Source organism: Chroicocephalus ridibundus, chromosome 5 (assembly GCF_963924245.1).
Source record: "Chroicocephalus ridibundus chromosome 5, bChrRid1.1, whole genome shotgun sequence".
Classification (NCBI taxonomy): Eukaryota; Metazoa; Chordata; class Aves; order Charadriiformes; family Laridae; genus Chroicocephalus; species Chroicocephalus ridibundus.
The window spans coordinates 5,626,227-5,652,725 of NC_086288.1; the positions used below are offsets into that span (position 1 = coordinate 5,626,227).

General features: G+C 43.8%; 1 protein-coding gene across 1 annotated transcript in view; it reads left to right on the forward strand.

Moving 5' to 3' along the window:
- Positions 1 to 26,499, forward strand: part of WRN (WRN RecQ like helicase) — a 45,955-nt gene that overhangs the window by 13,598 nt on the left and 5,858 nt on the right. Inside the window, 23 exon segments of the mRNA XM_063335284.1 lie at positions 94 to 508; positions 1,147 to 1,227; positions 2,429 to 2,573; positions 3,761 to 3,836; positions 4,869 to 4,936; positions 5,297 to 5,405; positions 7,163 to 7,231; positions 7,771 to 7,853; positions 9,013 to 9,119; positions 9,851 to 10,038; positions 10,832 to 11,009; positions 11,605 to 11,786; positions 13,102 to 13,203; positions 13,567 to 13,659; positions 15,008 to 15,149; positions 18,849 to 19,019; positions 19,099 to 19,193; positions 20,708 to 20,780; positions 20,946 to 21,019; positions 22,200 to 22,278; positions 22,566 to 22,678; positions 23,612 to 23,726; positions 24,890 to 25,015. Coding sequence (XP_063191354.1) covers positions 94 to 508; positions 1,147 to 1,227; positions 2,429 to 2,573; positions 3,761 to 3,836; positions 4,869 to 4,936; positions 5,297 to 5,405; positions 7,163 to 7,231; positions 7,771 to 7,853; positions 9,013 to 9,119; positions 9,851 to 10,038; positions 10,832 to 11,009; positions 11,605 to 11,786; positions 13,102 to 13,203; positions 13,567 to 13,659; positions 15,008 to 15,149; positions 18,849 to 19,019; positions 19,099 to 19,193; positions 20,708 to 20,780; positions 20,946 to 21,019; positions 22,200 to 22,278; positions 22,566 to 22,678; positions 23,612 to 23,726; positions 24,890 to 25,015 — 2,884 coding nt within the window.

A 26,499-nucleotide genomic window follows, 5' to 3' on the forward strand; every position in this document is an offset into this window, starting at 1 on the left:
GCTGCTTTAGAATCCTCGGTCGTGCTTGTGGCTAAGATGTATGTAGTAACTGCCTTCGTCATTTTGGTTTGCCTTTCTTGTTTTACCTTCTAGGGCTGTGGAAATACTAGCTGACATAACGGCGAATGTAAATACCTTAAGAAGCATGCTGTTGGGTTCAGGTTCCCATTCCGAAGTGGAGAGGAGCTGTGGCGCAGCGCCAACAAATCTTGAGGCAAAGTCAGCAGATGTCAAAGCAGAGAAAGTTGAAAAGCCTGAATTTGCTAAAGAACTTGAAGGTGACTTCAACATCTGCTCTGATGCTACGCTTGCTGGCCTCTGGGAGGGAGATGGCAATGAAGAAGAGGCGGAGAGAGATAATGCTGTTGTGGAAGATGGGGCTGCAGCAGCCAGCTCTAAGGACGCAGCAGACAGAGATGACTTCATGTCCCTAGACATTACTGAGCAAGAACTTGAGATCTTGGAACGTCAAGCTGCAGAAGAATTGCTCAACGAAGCTGCACCTGAGGTAAGGAGAAAAGCCCTTGTTAATCATGGATGCTTAGCGGAGGAAGTGATCTCATCCGTAGTAGTTTTCCCCCAAGATTTTAAAGGTCTGGTCCCAAGAGACTATTAAGATGGACTAAAGAAGGGCTCAGTCGGGAAAGTGTTTGTGGAGGTAGTCCAGCGCTGAGCCGCTCTTCAGTCTTGTGGGTGGAAAGACTAATGCTGAATACAGAGGCTCTAGGTAGTCGGATTAGTTTCCCTCTTTCGGTTGCTAAAACGTTAGCAAATAATTTCTTGTGGTATGGGGACAAATTCTGCACCTGAGCATCTCCAACTCGGCCACGAAGGAAAAGCACATCTTTTTCTAAGGGATCTGTAAATAGCAGTCCTCCTAGTGCATTGATGCTCTTAAATCAGGTTATAATTTCCTTATGGTCCAAGCGTTTTGCGCATCTGGTGATACTACTGGTTTTGTCCCTTGACTATAGGGCCTTGTTATGTTCCAATATTTCTTTCAGATGTCTTTTTCATGAGCTGAATGTTGAGCTTAGCTATTTTGGGGAAGAAGTAAAAGCATACAGAGAAATGGTTTATAGTATGTCCAGAAGGTTGAAAGGTTGTGTGTAAAATACAAATAACTCTGATAAGAATTTTTTTTAGGAGGCATGCTCCACAGACAACGAACAGAATATTTCCTGTGTCATTGAAAGCGATGAAGAACTGGAAATGGAGATGCTTAAAGTGAGTGCCTCAAGGTTTTGGTTTTTCTTTAATTTTTTTTGTAGTGAGGATGCTCTTGGGTGACAGTGGAGCTTGGTGTAGTTGAGGGGAGGGAATGTGAAGCAAAACGGTGTTGCTTACAGAAGGTGGGTGGAAGACAGATGACTGTGTGGATACCTAAAGAATTTAATTTACTAGCATTAGCCTTCAATATCGCGTGCATCCTACTGCGTCTTTACTGTACCAGCTTGGGTTTGATCCAGCCACTTCCTGCATTTGAGTAGTTGATCATTCATGAACTGCTGTGCTCCGAGTGTTGTGCCTTCAAACCCTTGTCTGAGGGCTCGAGCTAACCTGGGCTGTAGATCAAATTGCTTTGTAGCCATGTTCTGCAGACTTCTTTTAAAGTGTTTTACTGGTGTGGCTTCTGTTTCCTGAAAAGAAGACTTAAATGTTGAGTTTGTTTTTGTTTTTTTCCTTACCCTGCCTTTTTTCCCTGATTCCCCCAGATTGAGTGCTATATGTATTTTGAGTCCAGTGACCAAACAATTCCAGCAGAGCAGTCGCAAATGTTTGTGTGCTTGTACACACGTGAAGGTCAAGTGTGTTGCTTACAGCTCAGTAGGAAGCAAGACTCAAAAGGTCTGCGGGGGGAAAAAAGTTGAATTTTCTTCTAGGGAAGGACCAGGTCTCTTCTGGATGGTTCTCGGTGCTGTGTGTCAATCTTCTATAAATGCAGTTTTGGTCCATAAAGCTAACTTCAGTAGAAGGGATTAATTGGTGTTCCTCTGAGTACCATGTTTTGGAAACTGAGTGTAACATGACATTGGGATCCCATCCTTCCCGTTCTTGTGACTAGGCTTCTAAGCCACTTCCCAGTGAGAACTGTGCCTTCGTCTAGTTGACAGTCAAAAAAACCAACATCAACCCCAACAACTGACTTCATAAAATAACAGATTTTAATGTGTTCAAAATATCAAAGACTTTTTTCAAAAAAGAAACAAAACCCAGTTGTAACGGTATCCAGGAGATGGCTCTTTGAATTTAAATGCTACTGGTGGAGTAGTTTGACCCCTGTGCTTTTCTTTGTGCCGTGTGCCAACAGATCTAAGTTACGCCATGAGTAGATTAAAGCTCATATGTCCCTATATCATATTAGCTCAGACATATATTGTATCTCCCCTTTCCTGCTCCGAAATGACTTTGTCTCCTGATTTCTCAGTCTGTAGAAGACGTAGACAATTCCAAAGGAGCTTTAACTGAAAGAGAGTACAATAAAGCCAGGAAAACTCCTGACACAGAATTGAACGTCGTACTAGATGGCGATGAAGATGAAGGCGTTGAGGAAGAAGAGGAGGAATGTTTGGGTATGTTTGAAATCACAGTGCACGATTTAAATTAAAAAAAAAAATCCACTGTCTACAGAAGCAGATGTGGAAGCACAGTGGCACTTTCTGCTTGGTTTCTTAAAGCAGAAAGTTAAAGCTTCTCTGGGTTTCAAAAGAAGTACTTGTCTGCGTATCAAGGTGAAAACTTAAAGATGTCCTTGTCAAACCATAGCTGACTCCGGCCATGATCAGTAGGCGTTACGTATGCTGAATACAAGTAAAACCGATTTGGGGATGTGGAGTTCACGCAGAATTGAGGGGACCTATTCAGAAAACACCAGATAAGAAAGCGGTACCTCCGCTATATGCTTTTGTTGTTCCACTACTGCTGTTCCGTGATAGAATACTCAGGATGCTTTGGCTTGGAGGTGATCTTGACCTAATGCTTTGGAGCTGGCCCGGTGGAGACAAATCCAATGGAGAAAAGAGGCTGAAATGTGAGGTGAAATACACCTTGGCTTCTTTGGGCCATGTGAAACCTTCCTTCCCGTGTTGTGTAAGTTAAACTGCGGACCTCGTCGCTGAAAGTAACAGCATCAGCCGGGAGAAGAGGCGCTCGCTTCCTCCAAGCGGAACGTGGGCTGCTAGATGGGGAGGGATGAGTTAATTGTTTCTTTGTTCAGCTCATCTCTAAACAATAGCCAGGCAGGCTGTTAACGGGGAATGTGTGCTTGCCCAACAGACAAAAACTAGATGGAAGTATCATACTTTCTACTGCTGAATCTTAATGATAAATTTCAACGGAGATCTCGAATAAGTTTCTTGGGTGTTCGCGGCAAGACGATGACTTTGTTAGCCGCTCACGTATTGATTAGTGTAACTTCAGTAGGGCCTTTAATAAAGGCATGCCTAGTAAAACATCGTTGGTTCTGAACACGTTCCGAAAATGCAGCTAAGCGTTACAATAGCTATTGCTTTATTATCTCATTAATCAAGCCATATGTTCTCCCCCTCATGCAGGGTCTCTGAGGAGCTTTTTAAGTCCTTTATTCTAGCCCATAAATATCTTGAGTTTGATGTCTCTCTCTCTTTCACTGGAGTTGCCTAAAGCTTAGGCCCTGGGCGTCACTAACCATGAGCAGACTGTTGTTTGTTGAGACAGTGCTTTGCCTTTTTAAAACTTAATCACAGACGAACTCTTTTTTTTTTCCTCTCTCCCACTAAAGATCCACTGCTGCCGCTACCTAGCGAAAGCCACATCGCATGTCTGAAGACGCATTTTGGGCATTCTTCTTTCAAACCGTAAGTATACATTTTGTTAAAATGTACGCTCTAGGGTTTGTTTTCTTTCACTTTTTTCAACTTGGATGACTTTTTTTTTAATTACTACTTACTCAGAAAACCACTAACAGACTAGGACCTGTGCAAAAATCCCCAGGAAAAGAAAAGCGGTCTTGCCACAACAAGATGTCAAAATAAATCTTAAGGAGTGGGAACTGCAATGCTCTACTCTCACAGTAGAGGATGAGTTTCTTGACTCTTCTGATGGCATATCTCCTGTGATCGAAGCTTTTTTGTATCAGGTGTAGTTCAGGTGTGTTAAACAGCAAGTGAAAAACCGCACAGATATTGTTCTCTGTACGATAAACTTCCTTAATCTGGTTCTCCTTTATGTGGCTCTAAGGAGAGGCAGGCTTCTGGCTACCCAGCGTGGCGTAGTCTCAGTGCAGTAGGCGCTTATGTACTCGAGCGTTGCTATTGCAGTTCTTAAATTCCATGGGAATGGGATGAAATCATCCTGGATGACTGGCGGTGGAATGCTTTCTGTGCAAGCTTAAAGGCAACACTTGCGGGGGGAAGCTGTTTTACTCAAAACATTTGGTACGCTTTTGGAAACAGGGGCAGGGGGATGTTTGTTTTTTAATTGACTGCAGTTATGTCCACTTGCAAGACCAAAAAAGGATGACAATTGATTGGCAAAATGCAAGGTCCTGTCCCGCAATCTCTTGCGTTGAAGATAACCGTGGTTTTTTTTCAGTGTTTGTGGATCGGTTATTAACGTATGGGAGACGGGGTTTGTTTCGTGATCTTCTCTGAATGTCTGTATCAAATTGTTTCTTGCCTGAGCGCTGTTAGAAATCCCCGCTGTAACACTGGTGGGACTACCTGCAGTAGTTGGAGCGTTTGAGCAGTCGCAGCATGCGAAGAGAATAATCTATAAGGCAGTCGGAAGGGTTTCTTTAACCTGAAACTCAACTGAACGTGCAGTTTGGCAGAACTTAAGCGTTATGTGCGGTGGCAAAAATAAAATGTTCCCCTTTGCTTAATTTAAAGGGTCCAGTGGAAAGTGATCCATTCTGTTCTCGAAGACAGAAGAGATAATCTTGTTGTCATGGCAACTGGTAAGTTACCTTTACATCCGAAGACACGGCGAAAAATCTTTTCCTTTTTGGGGAGAGTGGGACTCAAACTTGGAGACTGTCCATGTGGCTCATACGAGCTGGGTGCTCTGATTGAGACGGTGTAAGTTGGAGCCAGCTACGCTGGCTCCTTCTCTTTCCGTCCTAGCCTTTGTCACCGACCTTGCTGTAGAGAGGGGTATCGAATGGATGCTGACCATATTTATCTCCCGCTTTTGTTCCTCTGCTAGCGGAACAAATGCCACTTATATTTTAAAGAGTTGAACAAGGCGTTGGAATTCCAGCTGTATGTTATAGCTGCATAGAAAACATGATGTTTCACTTCTGCCTTTTTTCTTTAAGGCTATGGAAAAAGCTTGTGCTACCAGTTTCCTCCTGTTTACACTGGATTTACAGGAATTGTCATCTGTCCTCTTATCTCCTTGATGGAGGACCAGGTGCTGCAGCTGACGTAAGTAACACGGTAGTAACAAGCTGCTGCTGCTGTATTTCCTGTGGAAACCCACGGATTCTGCTTGTGGCATTTGTTGGCGTTTAAGGTTGCAGCTTTATACAGCAAGCGGTCTGCGCGTCAGCTACAAAGCATACATTTCTCAGGGAACACATGCAAACGGTGTAAATAGTCTAAGGTGGCTGGAGTTGCCAATTATGTCAACTGTAGGCTGAACTAACGAAGGACCTGTGCTGGTGGGTGGCTCCTGAAGGTGGATCCTTTTTAAGCATTTCTGGATTCACAGGCCCTTTTCGCGTGGACCGAACTGCTGCAGGAGCTTCACAGGCTATTTGAGACGGAGAACTGTGTCAAAACTTGGTAGAGCTTCCTTCGGGTCTGAGAAATAACATGTGAACAACATGCAGCTGAAAGCTCTAGGCTGCTCAGATCAAAGTTATGGCACAGATTTAGGGCAAAGATGGGTGGTGTGGCAGGTCTCCTGACACCTGGCCTTTTCACTTCTTAAAAGGTCTGATGGGGGAACTGGTGGGTGACATAAAATTGCTCTTACATGAGCAGTTACAGGTGTGGTCAAGATAAATCCCTTTGATTTTAATACCTGATAATCCTTTCTCTACGTGTACTTGCTTTCCGTTATGACAGCTATTCACTCCTGACACTTTTTTTCCATTTAAGCTGTGGGTATCGTGCTGAGTTGTCTGGTTTCATTCCTGCCTTTTCCAACTTGGAAAGAACAGGTCTTTTGTGAAAGAGGGCATATGAAGACTTGTGGGGTTTTTTTTGAAGTGAGGAACATCAATTAGGTGCGGTATTTTCTGCTGCGCATCACGACTGTGCGCAGATGAATGGCTGGGCAGCCTAAGCTGGCTCTACAGCCAGCTCCTCGACTGAGTATTAATCAGCGGGGTGTCTCCGTGTATTCAGCTGCTTCTTTGGCTTCCGTACTGTTTTTCTGACTGGAAAGGGTTTATTCACTACCTTCTCAGCGGGTCATTCGTTTTGAAGGCCGAGGAGGCTGAATTTCTACAACCTCATGCAATTCAGTAAGCTGACTGTTGGTCCGGGTGCAGGTCTGCCGAGGACGGAAACACGGAGGGACGAGTGGGGAGAAGCAAGGGAAGCAAAGGGCTGTAATAAAACGTGATAAATAACCAAGTTAAGAGATAACTTGAGTTAAGAGGACAGGGGTTGCGGGGTCCTGAAAGAGGTCAGATATGAAGTGGCTGAGCTGGTAAGGGTAACTATTGAATCTGTCATTAAAAAGCAGCCACCTGATTGACAATTAGCGGGGGCGGCACCAGTAGCTTGCAAAAGATTGAAAGGTGAGAGGGGGGGGGAAAATTGCATGTCGGTAAGGCCTATATCCAAATTTGATGAATTGCATGAGATAATAGCTAAAGAAAACAACTACTGTGGTTTTTTACTTTGGGTGTTTTATTAGTAAACTTAGTTCTTGTGCAAAGAACATGGTCTTTATTTCTCTAATTCCTTATTGCGCTGATCAAGTGTGTGTGTGTTGTGGGGGACAGCTGGAGGGGAAGTGGAAAAGCAATTCGGGTGGGAGGAATAGCCACTCTCCTGCTCTTGCTTTTTCAAAAGGTTTTTTTTCCCCCCCAACAAAGATCCTTGAAAGAAAGTCTTCTCTGACCCCGCAGCTTGAACTTCCTTTGTGAAGTGCTGGCATAGGCTGAAAGGGAAGGCAGAGAGCCTTGAGAGCACTGTGCTTTTTGTGACCGTGCTTTTTATTTCTGCAGGATGTCGGAGATTCCGGCTTGCTTGCTTGGTTCGGCTCAGTCAAAAAACATCACAGAATGCATCAAAGCGTAAGTCTTAGCCAAGCTTTCTGGGACTGCGGGTTCTGAGGGAGTTGTATTTGAGAGGTGGGATGCCTCCCTGATAGGACATGGCTGAAACTCTGGTTTCTGGCCCAGGTCTGGAAGCTGGCACTCACTGATATCTCTTGGGGTCACCCAGGCTGGGTGTGTGGTGGGAGGCTATAGCCACCCTCTTGGGCCTTCTGGCTGGGGAGAAAGGGGCTTGTTCGCTTTATGTTGCGATTTGTACAGGATTTTACGCAGGTCTTAGACCTGCAGCTGTAACCAGGTGTTGACAACAGTCCCTTCTGGTTCTAAAGGCTAGTAAATCTCTCCGCTGTCTTCCTTTTCCTCTGACGCTGTGTACTACCTTGCTTTCCTACGGATCTGGAATGCTTTCTGCGGCCTTCGCTTCTTTTCTCTTGTTGCCTGTGCAGAAGCCTGTACTTGTTCTCATTTATATCTTCTAGGCAATTGCGGTTTTGTTCCCTTTGGTTGAGTCGTCTGGGGTTTTTCCGTCTGTGACGGTGTAATTTTTGTTGTTTCAGGGGTCAGTACAGAGTCATATACATGACTCCAGAGTTCTGTTCAGGGAACTTACAGTTACTTCAGGATCTCGACCAAACTATTGGTAAGTTGGAGATGAGTTGGCGGGCAGCTTAAATTCGTAATTACGTTGAAACTTTTTTTAATGCTTGAACACTTTTCACCAGTTTCTTACCAAGAGTGAGCTCAGAGGCTAGTGTAGTGACTGCCAATAAATGGTGTCAGAAGATCCTGTCATTGATGAAAAAAAGATCATACGTGAGTAGTGTCTTTAGTGTGGTCTCGGCATGGGAAGGTTAGACAAGTTACTGGGAACAGAGGTGCTAAAATGCTGATCTTCAAATCACAGGAAACGTATATCCCTTAATATTTAGCTTTTTAAGTACTCTGATCTTTCGCAGAATGCAACAATGAAATTGTGTTTTGAAACACTATAGAGAGCTTTAAAAATGCTCTTTTCATCCAATGTGATACAGCTGATGCATTTTTTAGTAGGGTAAATTGAAGGCACATAAACTCCAAAACTTATTTTTTTTTTTACGAAGGAACTGAGTTTCTAGTGCTGTAGGCAGGGAGGACCGTCTAGGGAGAAGACGAGACATCTGAATTTCTGGAGTCCCAAGAAACTGTATGCTTGGGCTCCCTGACTCTAGGACGCTTTGAATATGTGGATTACAACGGGATATCTGTACTCAAGGGTTGTTTTTTTGTTTTTTTCTAATTAAGAAGATGTAAGGTTATCTTCTAGGGGCATCTTTAACCCCTGTCTTGTCATATCTTTCTGGCCTGCCTTGCACTTACCTCTTCAGCGCAGACCTGAGATACTCAGGCTTCGTTTCACAATCCAGAAAATAAAACTAATGACATCTGTAATCAGCACTTGTGACTTATTATTAAGAAAGTCTGGGAAGGAGGGAGTGGGAAAAGGCCCTGTCAGAGGTAGCTCAAGCTTTTGACCCGTTGTGAAGGATGTTGAAGATCTGGAGCTTGGAGAAGGAAGAAGAGATGGGGGGAGGAGGGGGAGGCTGTAAAAGTTCTTAGGCCTTTTCACAAAAGAGGCCGTGATAAAAATGGGCCTGGGGAGTTAGTACAACGGAAGACGTCTAGAAACAAAAATTTCAGTGGACTGTTGCTGCCTCTTCAGGAGAGCTTGACATTGAGCAGGATGGGGTGTATGTATTTTGTCATCTCCTGTGTTGGTTTGTCGTCTTGATGTGTTCACGCTGTGGTTTTGTGCCCACCAGGTATTACCCTCATCGCTGTTGATGAAGCGCATTGCATTTCCGAGTGGGGCCATGACTTCAGAAATTCCTTTAGAAGTTTAGGCTCCTTAAAGAAGGCTCTGCCATCGGTGAGGTTCTGATGTGTTTGATGTCCAATGTGAGAGAAAGGGTACTACGTTTCATATGATGGCTTGAAATATCAATCTCTTGACGTTGCTCTTCGGTTGCGTTTACCGTGTTGTTTTGGAGTTCATGTGGTCCCTGTCGGTGACTGATCTTTGTGGGTTGTTTTCCCAAACGCTTCAATGAAGGATATTCTGAACCTGGACTACCAGAAACTTCTGAGAATTAAATTGCTGCTTTGGATACTTACGCTGTAGAAGATGTTCCTAAGCTTCTGGTTTAATATCGAGGGATTCATTTTTTAAACTGGCTAGCTGAGTGGCTTGCAAGAATAAGCGACTGTGATTTCTGGACGCTCCTCGAATACTTGCTGCATAAGCTCAAAAACTTAAGCTGGAACTTTACATGCTGCTCTTGGAAGTTTTGTCCTTCTTCCCTAAATTTAGCCAACCACATTAGAAAATTAGTGAAGACAAAACTAAAAAAAGCACGTATTCAGATCAAGCCATATATTTCAACAGTGTTCTGTCCCTGTCTAATCTTCAGAACAGTGTAGACCAAAGCTTTAAAAAGCTAAATATTAAGTATATTTTTCAAATAATTGAGCTGATCCGGTGATCACAAACAAAGCGCCTGTTTTCATGCTATTTCAGTTTTGACTTTTGTTTTTTGGTTAAAAAAAAAAAACCCAACAACTAATTGAGTTCTCAAGAATTTCTTCTACTTCTCACCGCAGGTTCCCATTGTTGCTTTAACTGCCACTGCAAGTCCATCGATTAGAGAAGACATCGTGAATTGTCTGCACCTGAAGAATCCCCAGGTCACGTGCACTAGTTTTGACAGACCTAACCTGTACTTAGAAGTTGGACGACAAAGTGGAAATACGCTTAGGGATTTGAAGCAGTTCCTTACTAGGAAAGGAAGGTGAGGCTTTAAGCCTGTTTTCTTTGATGCCTCAGATACACTTCAGCGTTCTGGAGTTTTGGGAGTGTCTGCTAAAAACTGGTAGCAGTCTTAAACTGATTTGGTGAGGAGGAGCCTGGGCTTTCCGGGTAGCTTGGCTCTGATAACATGCTAGTAATATGTATCGTGTCCTGTGTTGTCGTGCCCACTCCCCTCTCCCAATTCAAAAGGCTTTTGAAGCAAGGAGCGATGGACTCTTGCTGTTTGCATGTTGCTAACTTAAGGATCTCTCTTGATAAATCTCAAGGATTTTTTTTTTTTAATAAAGCAAATTTCAGCAGGTGAACAGCAGGCTTTCTCTGTTAGCAGACCGGGTGGCGTACCCGTTCTGGCTCTCTCCTTGCAAGCTACAATGTGTGCCTCCACAGCAATAGAAATGAATTTCTTACTGCTCAGTTGTACCTTGTTACGTAAATGTAGACCTTTCAAAAGTGACAGCTGCGAAAGCATATTTCCTGGTGACTTTAAGGAAATTGGGAAGCCTTATCCTGCTGCTTCTACAGAGACCAAAGTCTTCTGTGTTTTGCAAAATAAACTTAAGAACATCAAATAACTTCCAAGCCCATTTTTTCCCAAAGGACAGACAACCTGTGTATGAGTGGGCCAGTTAAAATACACTTCAATTGCAAAATCCTCAAGAAGGTGAACTGCTGGACAAAAAAAAACTACGTTGCCTTTTCAGCTAGGTTCAGTCAGGCTTTTTGCAGAAGGGTGGCTTCTGTTCTGTGTCTTTACATCTTGCTGTTATTTACAGCAGTTCTGCGTATGAGTTTGAAGGCCCCACTATCATCTACTGCCCCTCAAGAAAGGCCACTGAACAGGTTGTGTCCGAACTGATGAAACTCGGTGTGGCCTGTGGTGCATACCATGCTGGTATGGGAATCAAACAAAGGAGAGAGACCCATCACCGGTTCATGAGGGATGAAATTCAGGTACGTAGGAAACCAGGTCCGCTTGGTCCTATTTATTATTGTAGGGTTTCTGGTAGAAGAAAGGATTTGAATATCAGCGTGTGTTTCCCTGTGTCTGTCTCCAATTCCGGGCAAAGAAATTGCCAGTCCATGCTAACAGTAATAAGATCCCTGGCTTATATTTGAAATTCCTTTAAGTGTCTAAAAAAATGCATAGCACTTGAGGAAAATAGCGGTAGCTGGAACAGTATCACAGATTCTGCGAGCTGCTTTCTTCCTCCTGCAGCTAAGCAGGCAAAGAGTTATCCAGAGACTGCTTGTGTTCCCCTTCGCTGTATGTTTTGTGCCTCTTGTTTGAGAATAACCGCTTGAAGACACTATAGCGTTTGCCGCAACGTGTCATCGCTCTCATCTTTATAATCCTGTGCTCGTGCTCTGACCAAAATCAGACTTAACAACAGAAATGTGGATGTCAACTGTGAGCTTGAGGCCATTGTCATTTAGGCTGGATTTTGAGTCTGTAGCAAAAAATTGTCGCCAAAGTGTGTGAGCATTAATCCAGGCAGGTTCTTGATGACCGTTTCAAAACGTTTGGCATGTGGCTTCTGTTTTGTAGTGTGTTGTGGCTACGGTGGCATTTGGGATGGGCATCAATAAAGCAGATATCCGGATGGTTATTCATTACGGTGCCCCTAAGGAAATGGAATCCTATTATCAAGAAATTGGGCGAGCTGGTCGCGATGGGCTTCCTGCTTCCTGTCACGTCTTGTGGACCGCAACGGACTTGGCTTTTAACAGGTAAATAAATGACCGAAGACAACTGCTTTGACAGGGAGAGCCAAAACATAGCAAAAGAAAAAGGAACAGGGTGGGAGGGTGGGTATGGCTGAAAACGTGATTGATGTTTTTGGGGTAGTTCCAAGTCCTTCCCTGCATACGCACCGTATTAAGTATGCTCTACTTCTCCTAGAAGATAATCCACAAGGTTGACTAATGTTAACGAGTCGGTCCTTGTTCCGGTTCGGCTTTCTGAAGATGCTTTGCAAGGCAGGCGGTGATAAAACCTTGCCATTTGCCTTGTAAATCACCTTGACCTGCTTTTATACGCATTATCACCCCTTAAGATTGCTGATGCTGTGGAATTGTTCTTTTCTTTCCACTGTCTAGATAGTCTAAATGGAGAAAGAGTTGTTTTGGCTTTTTTTTTTTCCTGCGTGGGGGAGTCCTTGTTGTGGAGGTCTCCTGTTAACTTTGTCCGTAGCTGGTTCAGGGCCACAGAAATGCCTGAACTCAGTCAGTCGAACTTGTTTCACAGACTCTGGCAGTCTGCTGACACCATAGACTTCCTTGCCTTTATTTTTTTTTTTTCCAGGCAGGCAGAAACTTGCTTAGCTCAACTTCTGAGCTTGGAACGGTGTAGCTGTGCTAATGTGGTGCCCGACACCTGCAGTATTGGCGTGTTTTTGATGCCGTGGTGCAGACGGTCTCTCGGGTTTGGCTCATGCAGCAGCTCAGAGCACGGGCAGAGAGCGAGTGTTCCGTACTCCCATGCTATTTTCTCTGTTGGGTGCTTCCAGTGATTACTATAAAGGATATTAAATTAGGCTACAGGTGGATACGTCCTAATGTGCCACCTCTGAGTTTCTTGAGAGAAGAGTGATGATGTCCCAGCATTATTTATAACCTGGCGATGGCGTTGATGAGGACTTGCGAGAGTTTGGAAAACTGGAGAGTGCGACAAATGGTTTTCTCTCAATGCCCTCTGCCCTCACCTCCCTCCTCTGTGCCTTTTGGCCTGGATTTCTGAAGCTTAGTAGCCCGGGCGGGGGGAGGGGTTGGAGGAAGCTCTCTGTGTCTCCTTCTGCATTGTTTAGAACGATCATCATAATTAGAATATGAATAAGGTGCCCTTCTGAGTACGCCCCGTGCTATAAGGATCAAGATCGCGGAGAAACAGGCAAGCAGTTCGGGTCTGGGTTCAGTAGGATTATTTTTTTTCCTAGCTGTTTCTGGTGAACGTGATCGAGTTGTCTGGCACATTTCACTCTTGATGTGGGACAGGGGAGTAGCAATGGGTATTTCAGGCTTTTCATTTTTCTTTTTTGACTGACAGACACCTCCTAAATGAGATACGCAACGAAACGTTCCGGTTGTACAAACTGAAGATGTTGGCTAAAATAGAGAAGTACCTTGTGTCAAATACCTGCAGGAGGAAGTGAGTACTGGGGTCTGTTTAATGCTTTGTGTCGTTTTGGTCAGCTTTGTTAAGAGCCGTTGTGACTCGGTCACAACCGGAGGTTGTGACCAGGAGGCATCTCTATACTCAGAATGTGTTCTGCAAACGTGTTTTATATTAAAAACCAGTATCAAAAAATACTGCCTTCAGCATACTTATACGTCAAGTGTTTCCTTATTTGCTTTTAAAGAACCCCAACTTTGTCTTTAGAGGAATCAAGGCCAAATAATTGGCTCCCCAGTGAATTAATTAATGATGCTGATTTCAGCTCTGTTTTCTGCAACAAATCTAATGCGTAAATTCTTGGTCTTTTTGTTTAATTCTCTACATTCCCTTGGGTAGAATCATCCTGTCTCATTTCGAAGACAAACAACTCCGAAAGGTTTCCTCCGGCATCATGGGCACGGAAGAATGCTGTGATAATTGCAGGTCCAGGTAAGCTTTCTTCCCTGAAGGCTGATAAAAGAGGTCACGTTGTTTCGTGCTGACTTAGGAGGCAAATCATCTAAAAGAATAGGCCTCTTTATGCACCTGATTTTGCAGATGTTCAGCCTGAAGTTTAGCTTTGAAGAGCTGTCTCTGATCTTCTCCATGGCTGAGCAAGCCATGAGGCAGCTTAGAAGTTCTAAGGCTGTGGGGAAAGCCTGTAAACAAAGTACAGTCACAGTTCCTGAAAGGCTTTAGAGCGACGCTTTTAGACGGTGAAATTTGCTTTTGTTCGTCTGTTTAAGTCCTGTTAGGTAATTAACCCCAAAGGGAAAAAAGCTCGCAAGTGGAATGCGGTAGCACGTGTCTAAGGTTAAACTGCCCGAGTGTTCAGGGAGCTCTTCTCCTGTTACAGCGTGTGCTGACACTCGTTCTTTCTAGCATCGCAAATAATCTCATAGGTGTGCCGAAGGGAAGCCAGCGGCTCGGTAGTCGCACCGGTAGTCACACAGGTATGAGCAGAAACACCTTCCTCAGCCTCTCCTGCGTTGTGCGGAACACGCGTGCCCTGAAGTTATAATAAAGGATCGCTTGTTCTTGCTGGTAGCGTGACGCTTCCTGATCGGAGACAAGATGTTGCACTGTGTGGCTTCCTGGAAAAATGGTATCGGCTCAGCTAAATTTCCCGCGTTCTCAAGGATTAAGAAATCTCTGCTTGGGCCCTACTAAAACTAACCACGAAGAGAATTTAAAAGGTTGCGATTTCAGTCTTTGAAGTCGAGTTGCTGTGCTGAGCCCCGTAGTGAGTTTGTGTTGCGGATCTGAAATCACTTAAAATAGATCACCGTCCTCTTTCTCCGCGAGGGATTTGTGACAATAACTCTCTGATGGGTTCTTCTAGTCAGTAGTAACGTATTAGCAAACCCTACAATATCCTCAATGGGGTTGCTCTTTCCTCCTGTGTTTTCCCTTTATCTTACTTTTTAAAAAAAAAAAAAGGCAAAAAGCTCTTTGCTATTAGATGCAATTAAATAAATGTATGCCTCAAAAGTCCAAATATTCAAATGCTAAATTCAGAAGATTGCCGAGAGAATGTTGCTCTGGCACAGCAAGTACCATGAAGAACTGCTTAGTGCTGGGTTGGGCAGCTGTCTTAACGACAAGTGGGTTTGACTTCTGCGTGGTCTCATGTTTTCAGTCCTAGTTCTCTAAGCTTAAAGGTGTTTAATCGCTTATATTGATGTAACTTGAAGTGTGTATTTTATTTAGCTACACCTTGGTAGACGATATTCGAAAGAAGTGGAGGGGACTTGATCTGGTACGGGTGGTTAAACTTGCTTGTCTCTGTGTGTTTCAGAGTCTCTAGTTTTGCGGTCTCCAGTGACTCGGAAGGTGGTTTGCAGGACTTCGGGAAGCAAGCGAATCAGCTGCTGTCGGCAGTGAGTGCCCTGGAGGAGAAGTTTGGAACTAGAATTCCCATTCTGTTTCTCCGAGGGTCTGTAAGTGATAGTAAAAATCCTTAGATGTGTTCTGAGAGTGGAAGGACTGTTACAGTGTCACGCTCTATTGATATAACAAATAATACCTTGATATATATATGTATAAATGTGTGTACACACATATATATCTAGTACCTCTTTCTTGGAGAGCTGGATATCTGTGGAGAGAGGTAGCCTAGACTTTCTGAAGCTGCTTAGCAGCCCGTCGTGCGCAGCAAACTAGATTGTTGCCTTGAAAGGCAACAGCCATAAAAATAGTGGACCTCCTAATCGTGTTGTACTTAATTTCGTGCATGTACAGCAAAGGAATGGTTCCTGCCCCCAAGCTCTTGCCGTCTTAGTACTGCTTTTTCTTAATAGTGCAGCGTTCAGCCCTCTATGGCCCAAGAGTTCAGCTTAGAAATAGTACCTGTCATTTGCCTTGTGTAGAGAGAACCTGTATTTTGGGTGCTGTTTTGAGCTGGTTCTTGATGATAGTCTGTTAAAATGCCAGCCCAAGTGTTGGTAGAGGTTCTAAAGCCCTTCCTGTAAGGCTCGAGCTTTTGTTTTCTTTATGGTGAGTTTGATGGTTTTGTAGAGACATTTAAGTGGTTGGTTGGGTTTTTTCCCCCCATAAAGATGCATCGTTTCCATTATCCTGAAAAGAGTAGCCTTTTCAGAAGGAAGAATAAACACAGTATGTCGTGGTAATCAGTGAGTTTACTCAGTGAGTAATCTCAGTAAACTCAGGTAATCAGTGAGCGAATAAAGAAAACGATGGCTTCTGTTCTAGCTTTGTACTGTGGGTTGACTCGGAGTAGTGAGATGGGAAGTAGGACACTAAAATGAATATAAATGATTTCTCCATACCTTTACTTACAATGTCTTTTTTTAAATACTAGGCAAGAAATTCACCAGAAATAAAATAGAGTAAGAACAATAGGACTTTTCATGCTTACAACTTGGGGGGGGGGGGGATGGGGGAGGAGGAAATCACCTGTACTACTTGATAAAACAGTGTGAATTGTGTTCTTTTCTGTTAAAGACAGTTAATCCGTAACTGTCGTACAAGTGCGTCTGGGGTGAAATATGCTGTAAGCAGATTTTGATGTAGTCGTGGTTGTTAATTTATTAGGCGCTACTAGAAGTGAAGATGATGCCAAATTTGCACTGCAAGTGCAGAATAACCCTTTACTGCCTACAGGAATACCCTCTTCCGGGCTGACATAACTTTTTAAGAAAAATAAGTGTTTCTTTGTTGCATCAATGTATAGAAATGTATGAAAGAATGTATGAAATATCACCGTTAAGTTTACATGCTATGTCTGTCTGAGGCTGACAGGCATGTTGCTTTAACAGCTTGTGTATGGTTTATGGAGAATCCGCGCTCTTTAAGTTAGCGGGATCTTTTGGTGAAGTCCAGGTGGCTTCCAAGAGGCTTTGGGTGGGCCGTAAGGGAGACCTTGTCTCACTTCCTATTTGAAAGCTGAGTCAGACCATGAAAGCGAACAAGGCCCTCGGGGAAACTTTGAATTAGAGCTGCTTTAACACAAATATAGTACTAACCCTGCTAAACGAAGAACATGCAACTCTTAAGGTCTCCTATCAGCAAACAGGGGAATTTGTGGCTGTTTTCAGCGATTATTTTATTGTTGTTAGTAGTCTCAGTGGCTGGTTGTGAGCGGCTTTTAGTAGTACCTCTAGCATCTAATAATTTGTAGGAGGCCGAAATTGCAATCCTTGCTTCTGTTGGTCAGTCCTATGCCACGCTGAAGTGATGACGCTTAGCCCAAACGTGGACGCAAAGTCTTCTGTTTTGCATCTTGTTCCTTTTGTAGTTATTTCCGTAGTTGAATTTGTTCTCCAAGTTAAAACTATGCTCTGAAAATGTGCATCCGTTGGAGTAATTAATGTAACCGGCATAACCAAAAGTTCAGGAATGCAGTAATACTTCAAAGAAACGCGTGTTAGAAGTTGAATGAGGGCTTTCTCGAAGAGAGGATGGGGGACTTGGCGCTTTCTTTGCCTGCTGAATTGGTGACTCGCTTGTGTTCACCATCAGGACTCGTGTCCTGGTGCCACCTGGCAGCACGCTGGGTCCCTCCTGCCATGGCTGGCTGCTCCAGCTTCTATCCCCTGCTGCCAAAGGTCTGAAACGCGCCCTCCTCCCTGCTGCTCCTCTTGCCGTGCGTGCAAGATACCAGCTCCTTGACCATCTGAAACTCTCCAAATTGCTCCTTACTGTGATCCCTGGAGATAGTACGGAGCTCCGCAGGCTGCTGTGTGCTGGCTGCTGCTTGTCCTGGATTTCTTTCAGTTGATTTCCCCTTTTCCTTTACATCAGCCTGTTCTGTTTTCCCTTATGAGGAAAATTGTGTTCTTTGGGGTAGATGTTCTGTGTTTGCAGGGTGCCTAGCGTGAAGGGATTCTGGTAGAAGTACTAACAGGCATCTGGAAAACCTGTGTTAACAACCAGCTCTATAAATGGCGAGAGGTGAGCCTCTGCCCCGGTGTCTTATCTTGTCCAGGATGATAATTTTTAGTCACACCTCCTGCTTTTTTCCATCACCACCTCCCATGGGATGTCCTTATCTAACCAGCATTGCAGATATGTGTGTATATATACAATATACGATTGCTGTATATACATGCACGTACATATAAAACCAAAAAGTACTTTTTTTGACCATGTAGCTTCACCAATGGAGGGGGCATTCAGCAAGTCTACAGTTAACAGGGACCGAAGCCTGCCTTCTGGTTGATTTCATGTGCTAGCAATAAATTGAAACGCCGTTCTGTCTGAGGCACTCTTACCTACTAACGCTTGACCCCCTGTTATTTGGCTGTTTCTGAAAAGTTCTCGGCTCTCCAGGTTCACACCAAGAGTTTCTCTTCTTGGATGGTAAGGGACTGAAGCTCCTTCCGTGTTTGGGCCCTCGGTTCAGGGGGAGGTGATAACCCATCAGACAGAAGCTAATCAGCTTTTTTAGAGTCTGAACCTGCTCTGGTAAGAGATAAGTAAATCAGTAACTCTTTAAAACAAAATAAAACCCAACCAACCAAAAACCACTCTGCAATGCAGGCCAGAGGAGGAGTAGAGCAGATGTCTGCAGCGAGCTTGCTTCTGGCTTTGTACCCCTGTCCTAGGATTTAACAGGGCTTGTCAATTTATTTTTACTTCTGTAGGCTCTTTATAATTAAAACTAGGACAAGTAACTGCTTCTGTTTGAACTCATTCAGTGTGAGATTGACCTGAACTGGTTGAATGCAAACTGTGCTAGATGACTAACTTTGCAGCCGGGGATGGCTAGAGTGTTCCTGTAACTTCCCCCGTATATGAAGGGGGATGTTTTAACGGTTCTGTGACCCAAGCGTAGGTTTGTCTGGGGTCTTACTGCAAAAGAAAGTCACGATCTTGTGACAGACTTGGCAGGAAGCGCAGGAGTGGGTTAGATTAGAGGTAAAACTGGTCTTTGGGTGACACGAGTGAGGCAATAGGCACGGTTTAGCTCGCATTGAGCTGCTCTAGGTGTGGTTATTGTGATAGGTATTTTGGAAACCTGAATCAAATGCTTTGGTGTGACTCTTCTGTGAAGTTCTCCTCTGGAGAAAATCTCTTGAGGACATGCTCCTCGCACCTCAGGTTTTTGGTTTACTGGTTATATTGGAAACTTTCTTCCGTAAGGACTGGAGAAGCCTGACCAATTATTTCAATTTCAGAGTTCCCAACGCTTGCCAGAGAGATACCGCAGACACCCTCTCTTTGGTAGTGGAAAAGACTGGCCGGAGAACTGGTGGAAATCGCTCTGCCAACAACTGATAATGGAAGGGTTCCTCAAAGAAGCCTCTGGGCATAACAAGTTTGCAACCACGTGCATGCTTACCCAGAAGGTACTTTTTGGTGTGAAACAACCCATCGTAGGCTTCTCACAGTAATCTACAGCTAAGCTATATGGTTTATTTCTTACAGGGTAGAAATTGGCTGTTAAAAGCTTCATCTGCCTCAAATCCAAGCCTTCTGCTACAGTCCAGTGAAGACCTTAATCTGCAGAAACGTCCTAGAAGGTAACTGTAGTGTATGTCTTCTCTTGAGGCTCTTTTATTATTTTTGTATTTGATCCTTGGTTTCTGGAGATGGCTTGGTTGGACAGGAGACTTCTGCGCTTGATTTTTCTAGCCAAAGCTTTCCCTTAGGCGATATTGTGATACCAAAAAATTCAGTGGGAGTGCCTGGATAGACACCTCTATTGACTGCTGATACGAAAGGTGACGTGTCGTCTAGAGCTCCTGAAAGCTCGCAGCTTAAATCTGATGGTGCCTCGTCGCTGAGGTCTTCGGTGCAGCTAATCAGACGGTCCTGGAACTGGGAGGGTTAGCGGGGAAGGGTGGTACGGAGAAATCCCTTCCTGGCCTCCCCAACCAAAACTAGTCCGAAAGTGTGTTTCATCATCCCCAGTGATCCTGGGTAGCCTGGAAGCATGTTGCGGCAACGCATGCTCGTGGGGAAAGGGATCAGCTAAAGACAAGAAACAGAGGAAAATCCGTCAAGATTTATGTTCTTTCCAGTGCTGATGAGTTAAACCGTGAGGCTTTAAATAGAGCAGCTAACAACTTGTTTTCCCAGTTATGCACTTGACCTAGTTTTCTCATGAAACCTAAGCTGAGAATGAAACAGAAAAAGCCTTCATTCTAACTAAGAGGTGATTCAGCACAAATGTGTAATAGTTTGTCTGTCTCAGTGTATTTCTTTTTGTGAACTTTGAACCGTTTTAAAGTCTTGGTGAGCGTGTCTGCAAAGGTGGGGTGTTATTTCAGTGGTAGTCGGGTATTTGCCAGCAGTATATATACCACCAAGGGAAGAGCACGTGGAGTTTTGCTTGTGATCTCTTGCTTCTGCTTACATTTTTACAAATGGCATTGTGTTGGTCTTCACAAGCGCTACTTCTCACCAGCCCTTTTGAAGTGAAAGGTTATGAACTGGAGGTTGCAGAAGCTTTTGCTGTGACAAGAAATAAAATTAGAACAAAGCTCTTCAGTGCTGGCCTTGGGAGCCTGTTCTTCTGCCTAGATTGTCTTCGTGTTGCTAAAAAATAAGTAAATAGTGACCAAGTACCAATTTTCATTTGCTTGCTAGTATTCTGCTGTTGCGGCTCTTTCAGCTACTGTCTGCAGGTTTCCTAGAAGAAAAAATTGCTTATTATTAAAGAGTAAGCAACAGTGAAACCTGGATGTTTAGCGCAAACCAGAAAGTTTGTACTTCTTTGTTTTTTCTCCAGTAATTCAGTCTTTTTCAAGTGTTGTCACGAAGAATCACGAAAAGCTTGGTTTCTTCCATAAGACAAGATTCTTGTTACCCGTTAAACTTTTTAACAGGCTTTGAGGTCCTGGGTGGTTTTTTTGTGAAGAATGGGGATTCTACTAATTAAAATAAAAAAAATAAGAACTGTTGATTTGCCAGAGATATCACTGTACCAAGTTCAAATCACTTTGCTTAGCAAAATGTTAATTTTAAAAAAGAAAAAAAGCGTCACTGTACAAATGACTTGGTCTGATTTGATTAATTTGTTTCGTTATGGCAGTAGACCTTTACCTGTGCTCTCGACGCAGCGCTCCCCAGACACGAAAGGAAAAATGCAGTCTCCTGTCAAGCAGGTAGGTCTCCGAGTACAACCCCTCTTGCGCTCTCCAGTCCATCCTTGTCGGTAATAAACAAAATTCTTGCGAGCGTATCATGGTGTCACAAATATCTTCCTGCGAACAGCAACTTCAGTGGGAAGACTCGTAAATCAGCATTTGTTTCTTCTGGTTTTTTTATAGATGTCTCTCTACGATATGTTCTCATATGAGAAAAGAGGTAAAACTCTTCCAAGAAGCAATAACATGCCTAACAGGTACAGTATTTGAAATAAAACCAGAATCGCCTAATTGCGGTTGTGTTAATAGGAGTACTGTCTGTGGGATGATCCCTAAAACCAGCTTTCTTCTGTATCAAGTGACTCTTGTAAAAATGTTTAACGTATTAAAAAGACAAGTGCTTAGAACTTGCTGGACACTACATGATATCTCAAAACATGGTACTACTACAGCATTTAATAAGCTTTGAATTTGACTAAATTGGTATACTTGCAGTGTCCCAGGCAAAGCAGAGTTTCTCACTGGTATTACTTCAAATCCGGGCAAGAAAATTAGCAAATGTTGATAAAATGGAGCAATAGCAGACTTATATTGGTTACTTCTACTGGGCCTCTGGGTTTTTTAGCCTGTCTTCTGTGTGATGGTTGAAACTGTAATGGACTTAAATTTGTGCTGATTTAAAACAAGAAATGAAAAATAGGTGTTTTTTTCAAACAGTTCGTGAATATAATTTGGGCGGATAAGTGACGAAGTTGTGACTCGCTCTTAAAGCGGGCAGAACTGAACTTGTGCAGGGACTGGGAAGTGAGCATGTAGGATTCCGCCTTTCTCCACTAGTCTGGAGAAGACTGACATCAAGTTGAGGTTCCATGAGGTCAAAAGAAATAAAACAAGCTTTTGCAAAAAAAAAAAAAAGGCAAAGCAATTTGTTTCCCTGTGGGGCTTCAGATGAAACCCACCTTGCATTTCTGAGCAGTTTGATTTTTTATTTTTTTTCCCCTTGGGACAAGTAGCCCGATGCTGGCAGACGACAGGAAAACAGGATATGTCAATTAAGCTAAACAATTGCCACTGTAGCCGTGTGAAGAAAAATCATTTTAGGGACACCTACAATCCAAAAACGTGTTATTTCACACTTTGCTTAGGAAAGGAAGCTTGGGGTTTTTTTCCCCCACAAAACTGCAATTTCATCTGCTTGAGCTTTGTACAGTGAGAAGCTATTTTTAAGTTATGGGACCAGACTCAGGAATTCTGTTCCGGTAGGGATACTGCTGATGCTGCCCCAACCAGCGCAAGTCCTGTCTGAGCGCAGCGGTAGCACGAGGTGCCAGATCACAGTCTGAGCAGGCAAAATAAGTTGGGCTGCTGCTCTCCCACAGCCTTGTGCGAAGTTCTAATGCAGGGCTTGTTTCACACTTTACTTTTTTTTTTTGTTAGTGTTGCAGAGCACTCATCGGTGAAATCTCCGTTGAAGTCCCCAGAACCTGGTGTTTCATCCCGAGAAAAGGAACTAGAGGTAAATTGGGTTTTTTTTGGAAGAGGGAGGATATCTGTGAGTTACAGGCAACTTGCAAACCGCAGTTCTTCTGTATTGGAGCAGCTGGCTTGGGCAGCTCTTAATATATTACAAAGATGTCTTGAACAGAAGCCCTGGGAGAGGATTTCAGTATGTTAAGATGGATTGATGGTTTCTGGTCTCTTAGTGGAAAGATGAGGAAAGCTTTAACTCTTGCTCTCAAATCGATTATACCTACGTGAGTGATCTAGAGCTGCTTCGTGAGAACTTGGTGCTCTCCTTCACAGACTGCTCTGTATGGCAAGCTGCTGACTGCTAGACAGAAGGTAGCTAATGAGAAGGTAATTCCTCCAGCTGTCTTGGCAACCAATAAGATCCTGGTGGAGATGGCGCGAATAAGGTAAAGCCAGCACGCATGCATGTTGTACAAACTGAGACGGTTGGAAGCCAAGTAGAAAATCCCATTTCATCTCTTGTTGGGAGAGTATGCCTCATGGGTAGCTGAGCGGTGATTTTTGCTGGGAGATCTTCATTTGCTCTAATACCCTTGTAGACCACTGACTGGTGTAAGTTAAATAGTTATTGACATCAGGCTTGCATCTTCATTCTAGTTATTACTTTAAAAAAAATGCAAACAAACCCAAATTACAACTTTGCCTGTCTTTGTATCCAAACCTCCTGTTAGGTTGACCAGTCAGAGGAGGAAGGTGTATGTTTTCTATTAATCCGTACCGTTCTGTCTGCTCCTCTCCGATGTGTCTTAATCATTTTATTACGCCCTTACCCTACTAAGGGTCACCTACGGGTCAGGAACTGTCCCTTACCTTGCATGGGTGGCTCTAGCGTAAGAGAATAAGCACAATTTAGTGTTGCTCTCAACTACTGAAAGGGGGGGTGAATATTTTTTTTTCCTCATTGTATGAGAGGGTGTTGTGGGGCAGCTCAGTTGATAATGCATCGGAAGTGCCTTCCCCAGCTTCTAAAAGGTGCTAGACAATACTACGTTTGGCGTGCGTATCTTGTTGTTCCATGGAAAAGCTCTGTTCCTCTGTGCTCTTGAGAGGTAAAAGCAAAGCGAGATGCATTTGGTGAACTGATCCTCCAAAGTATTAAGCAGCAAACTTGAAGTTTTAGCTGCGGTCAAGCTTCATGATTCAGAACCACGAAACAGTGAACTCGAATAGTTGATGATGAAGATGAGGGCACAGTAATAATATTTTCAAGTTTTGACTAACAGATCTGTAGTCCAAGCGTGCGTCATTCGCAGACACTTGATGTTTCAAAGCATTGGCACAGGACGCTTCCATGGCTTTTATTATTCATCCTGAACCAGGCCTACGAATGTTGAGAATGTGAAGAGACTTGATGGTGTGTCTGAAGCAAAATCCACCATGTTGGTGCCTCTCCTGGCTGAAATCAAGGACTTCTGCCGAGCGAATGGTTTGCAGGTACGACTTTCTAAAGTCTCTGCTACTTTGCAAGAGCCTTAAAGACATCATTTAGTTTGCGGCGGTGGGACTTCTCCTTCAAAGTCTGTCCTCGTCACAGCTATTCCATCCAAGCGTTACAGTGAAACTTGCTAGCCTTGCGTACAGATCGGCCTCCCAAATCTGAATGTGCCACTTAACCAAGTTCCAATGTCATTGCTGATGTTCCGGGTTGGTGTGGTTATCTAGAAAGTCTAGGACATCCTTATAAAGGTCACCCACGTGGCCAGGCTGAGTGTCCAGTAAGTGCCATGTTATTGAGAGCTTGCGGCTAGTTATTGCGATTTGGGGCTGGAGGCCAAAGGTGTAGTAAATATTCCTTCACTGTGATTTATTGACTCGGGGGGCTTTGCTTCATTTAAGTTTCTCCTTAGGAGAATCATAGAAGAGCTTAGATTTCCAGCCGTTGGAAATATTCCTGTTGACTTTCTTCTGTCCAAGACTTTCTGTGGAATGGTTCCTCATCAGTGGCTATGGTGAGAGACACCACTAGGGAGAGGCCATGCAGCAGAAGGTTAGAGGCACGATGAAGCAGTTCTACTTTGGGGACCTTAATTTCCATGTAAACGTACAGGTAAAGGGACTTACCTAATCTAGACAGCAGGGAGAGCAGCAATACTGCTTCTCTGTAATGCTTGAGAAGACTCAGGAGTTGTCTTTCTGCCTCGCAGAAAGCTATTATGATGTAAGAATGGGGACCAAAAGCGTTCCTGGTGAGGTTTTTTTAAAAAAATCTGTGTTAAGCAAAAGGTAAAAACAAATGGAGGGGTTTCCCATATTAGGCAGAAAACTGAATACCACAGTTTAATCTGATGGAGTAGTTTTATGTGTAAGGAGCAACGCCTAAGAAGCTGTGTTGATCTGGACACTGGTTTTGTGTTTGGGGTTGTTTTTTTGCAAGTCCCGTGAACAATCCCGTGCGTGTGTTACTAAGATGAGAGTATGTGAGCGTCCATCTGGACTTCCTCTTTGCTTTGTTTTTCTAAGGAACACGGACTTGGGGTCAAAACCAACCTCCATAGAAACGATTGACTCCATTTATGTTACTCATTCAGATAATGGGAGGGTGATTCATTGGTTGTCACTGGGATATAGTTCTTCTAAATCCTCTTCGTCTCGCTCAGACTGACAGGTTCCCCACGTCTGGATGTGAAGATCAGAAAGAAGCATCTCCCTGGAAGCAAACTAGAGCCCTCTCTCCCTCAGAGCATGTCACGTATGTCCTGTTCCAAGAGAAAAATCTCTCTGTGGTAAGCTCTTCCTGTAGAGGATCCTTCCTTTTTGAAAACAAACAGCGGGGATGCTTTGTCTAGAGGAGGGGGATTTGCAGGTTCTCTTAAATCCTCTGCCCGGTGCTGGGGCCGAGTTGCTTTAAACCGTCGCGGCAGTATCTTTCCTGGCAAACGGTAGCTCAGATCACTTATCTCTGTGGACCGGTCAAAGTGTGAAAAGCTGGGCTCGCTGTGAGGTGGGCTGTACTGAGATAAGATAGAGCTTCCTACTCGTTATGGCATCTGCGCGGTTTGGCAGGGCATCAGGGAAAGCCGTTGCTGTTACTTCATTGACCCGTTTCAGTACGGTTACGCAGCGTGATTTTTCTATTGCAGGCGTTAGTTCTGCCTGTTTCTGTATTTTTCTCTTTTCACAGCAGTAAAGGCATATAAGGAAAAACTTCCTGATCCGGTAGCTTGCTGGAAAGTACACATGGGGCTGTATACAGTCCTGTCTTTAAGGTTAATAACCATTGGGATAAATTTCACTATGTTTTTGGTTTAGGTAGCAAATCCCTGTTCTTGTGCCTGTGCCCCGTCCGCATGCAAGACTTGCATGTCAAGAAACGAAGCTCCTGAGGGAGATTCAATGCGAAAAGAAAGTCTTAAGTGCGAAGTATTATCGTGGCTTTCTAGTTCAGATTTTGGAAAGCCGTGTTTCCTCTTAGGAACAAAAAGTTGAGGACAAGTTACCTGTCACGTCTAAGTTGAAGTGCTACGGGGCATGTGGCTGAACTGGCATCACGCCTTGTGCCCTGTGAAGATGAGTGTCATGAGCCTGTATTTACTACTTTTTCTTACTTCTTCCTGTATTTACTGCTTTTTAGCTCTACAGCAGGAAACTGAAGTTGCTTAGAGTTGTGCTTTACCCTTCCCAACAGTATGGGTAAACCTTGTCAGATAGTCCCTGACTTAAAAGTGTATCTAAGGACTAATTAACAAGAAACAACTGTATAATTATTAATGGATAACTTCACGCTCTGTATCTGCTAATCCTGATGATTATATGCGCAGTATGTGTGTTGTCTGGGGAGAAATGGGTAGAAGCTTCAAACCTGCTCTGTTGAGGAAGACAAACAACCAGTTTGAAGCCTCTTCTTGAAAAGTACAAGCTTAGGTGAAATAAGTTTGAGATGCTTTTCTTCAAAGGCAAGTGTTCTAAGAGAAGAATTCGTTCAACAGATGTGAAAACGAGGGGGGAATTTCTTTTGGCGCTGTTATCCACCTTCTGCATAGATGGTATGAATCAAATGGGCTGCTGGAAGGAAGGTGAAGTGCATCACAGCTACTTATCAGGAGGCATCTGAAGCTGTGACACAGAAGTCCTTTGAAGCAGGAGCTGGGTCGATGCTCTGACTTTACTGGGAGGCAAAAGCATCTCTTCCCTCTGTGGTAGAAGCTGCTGTGATTCAGCTGCCACAGGGTGGAAGGAGGCTGGTAGCGAGTGTTGCGGCACAAGGGCT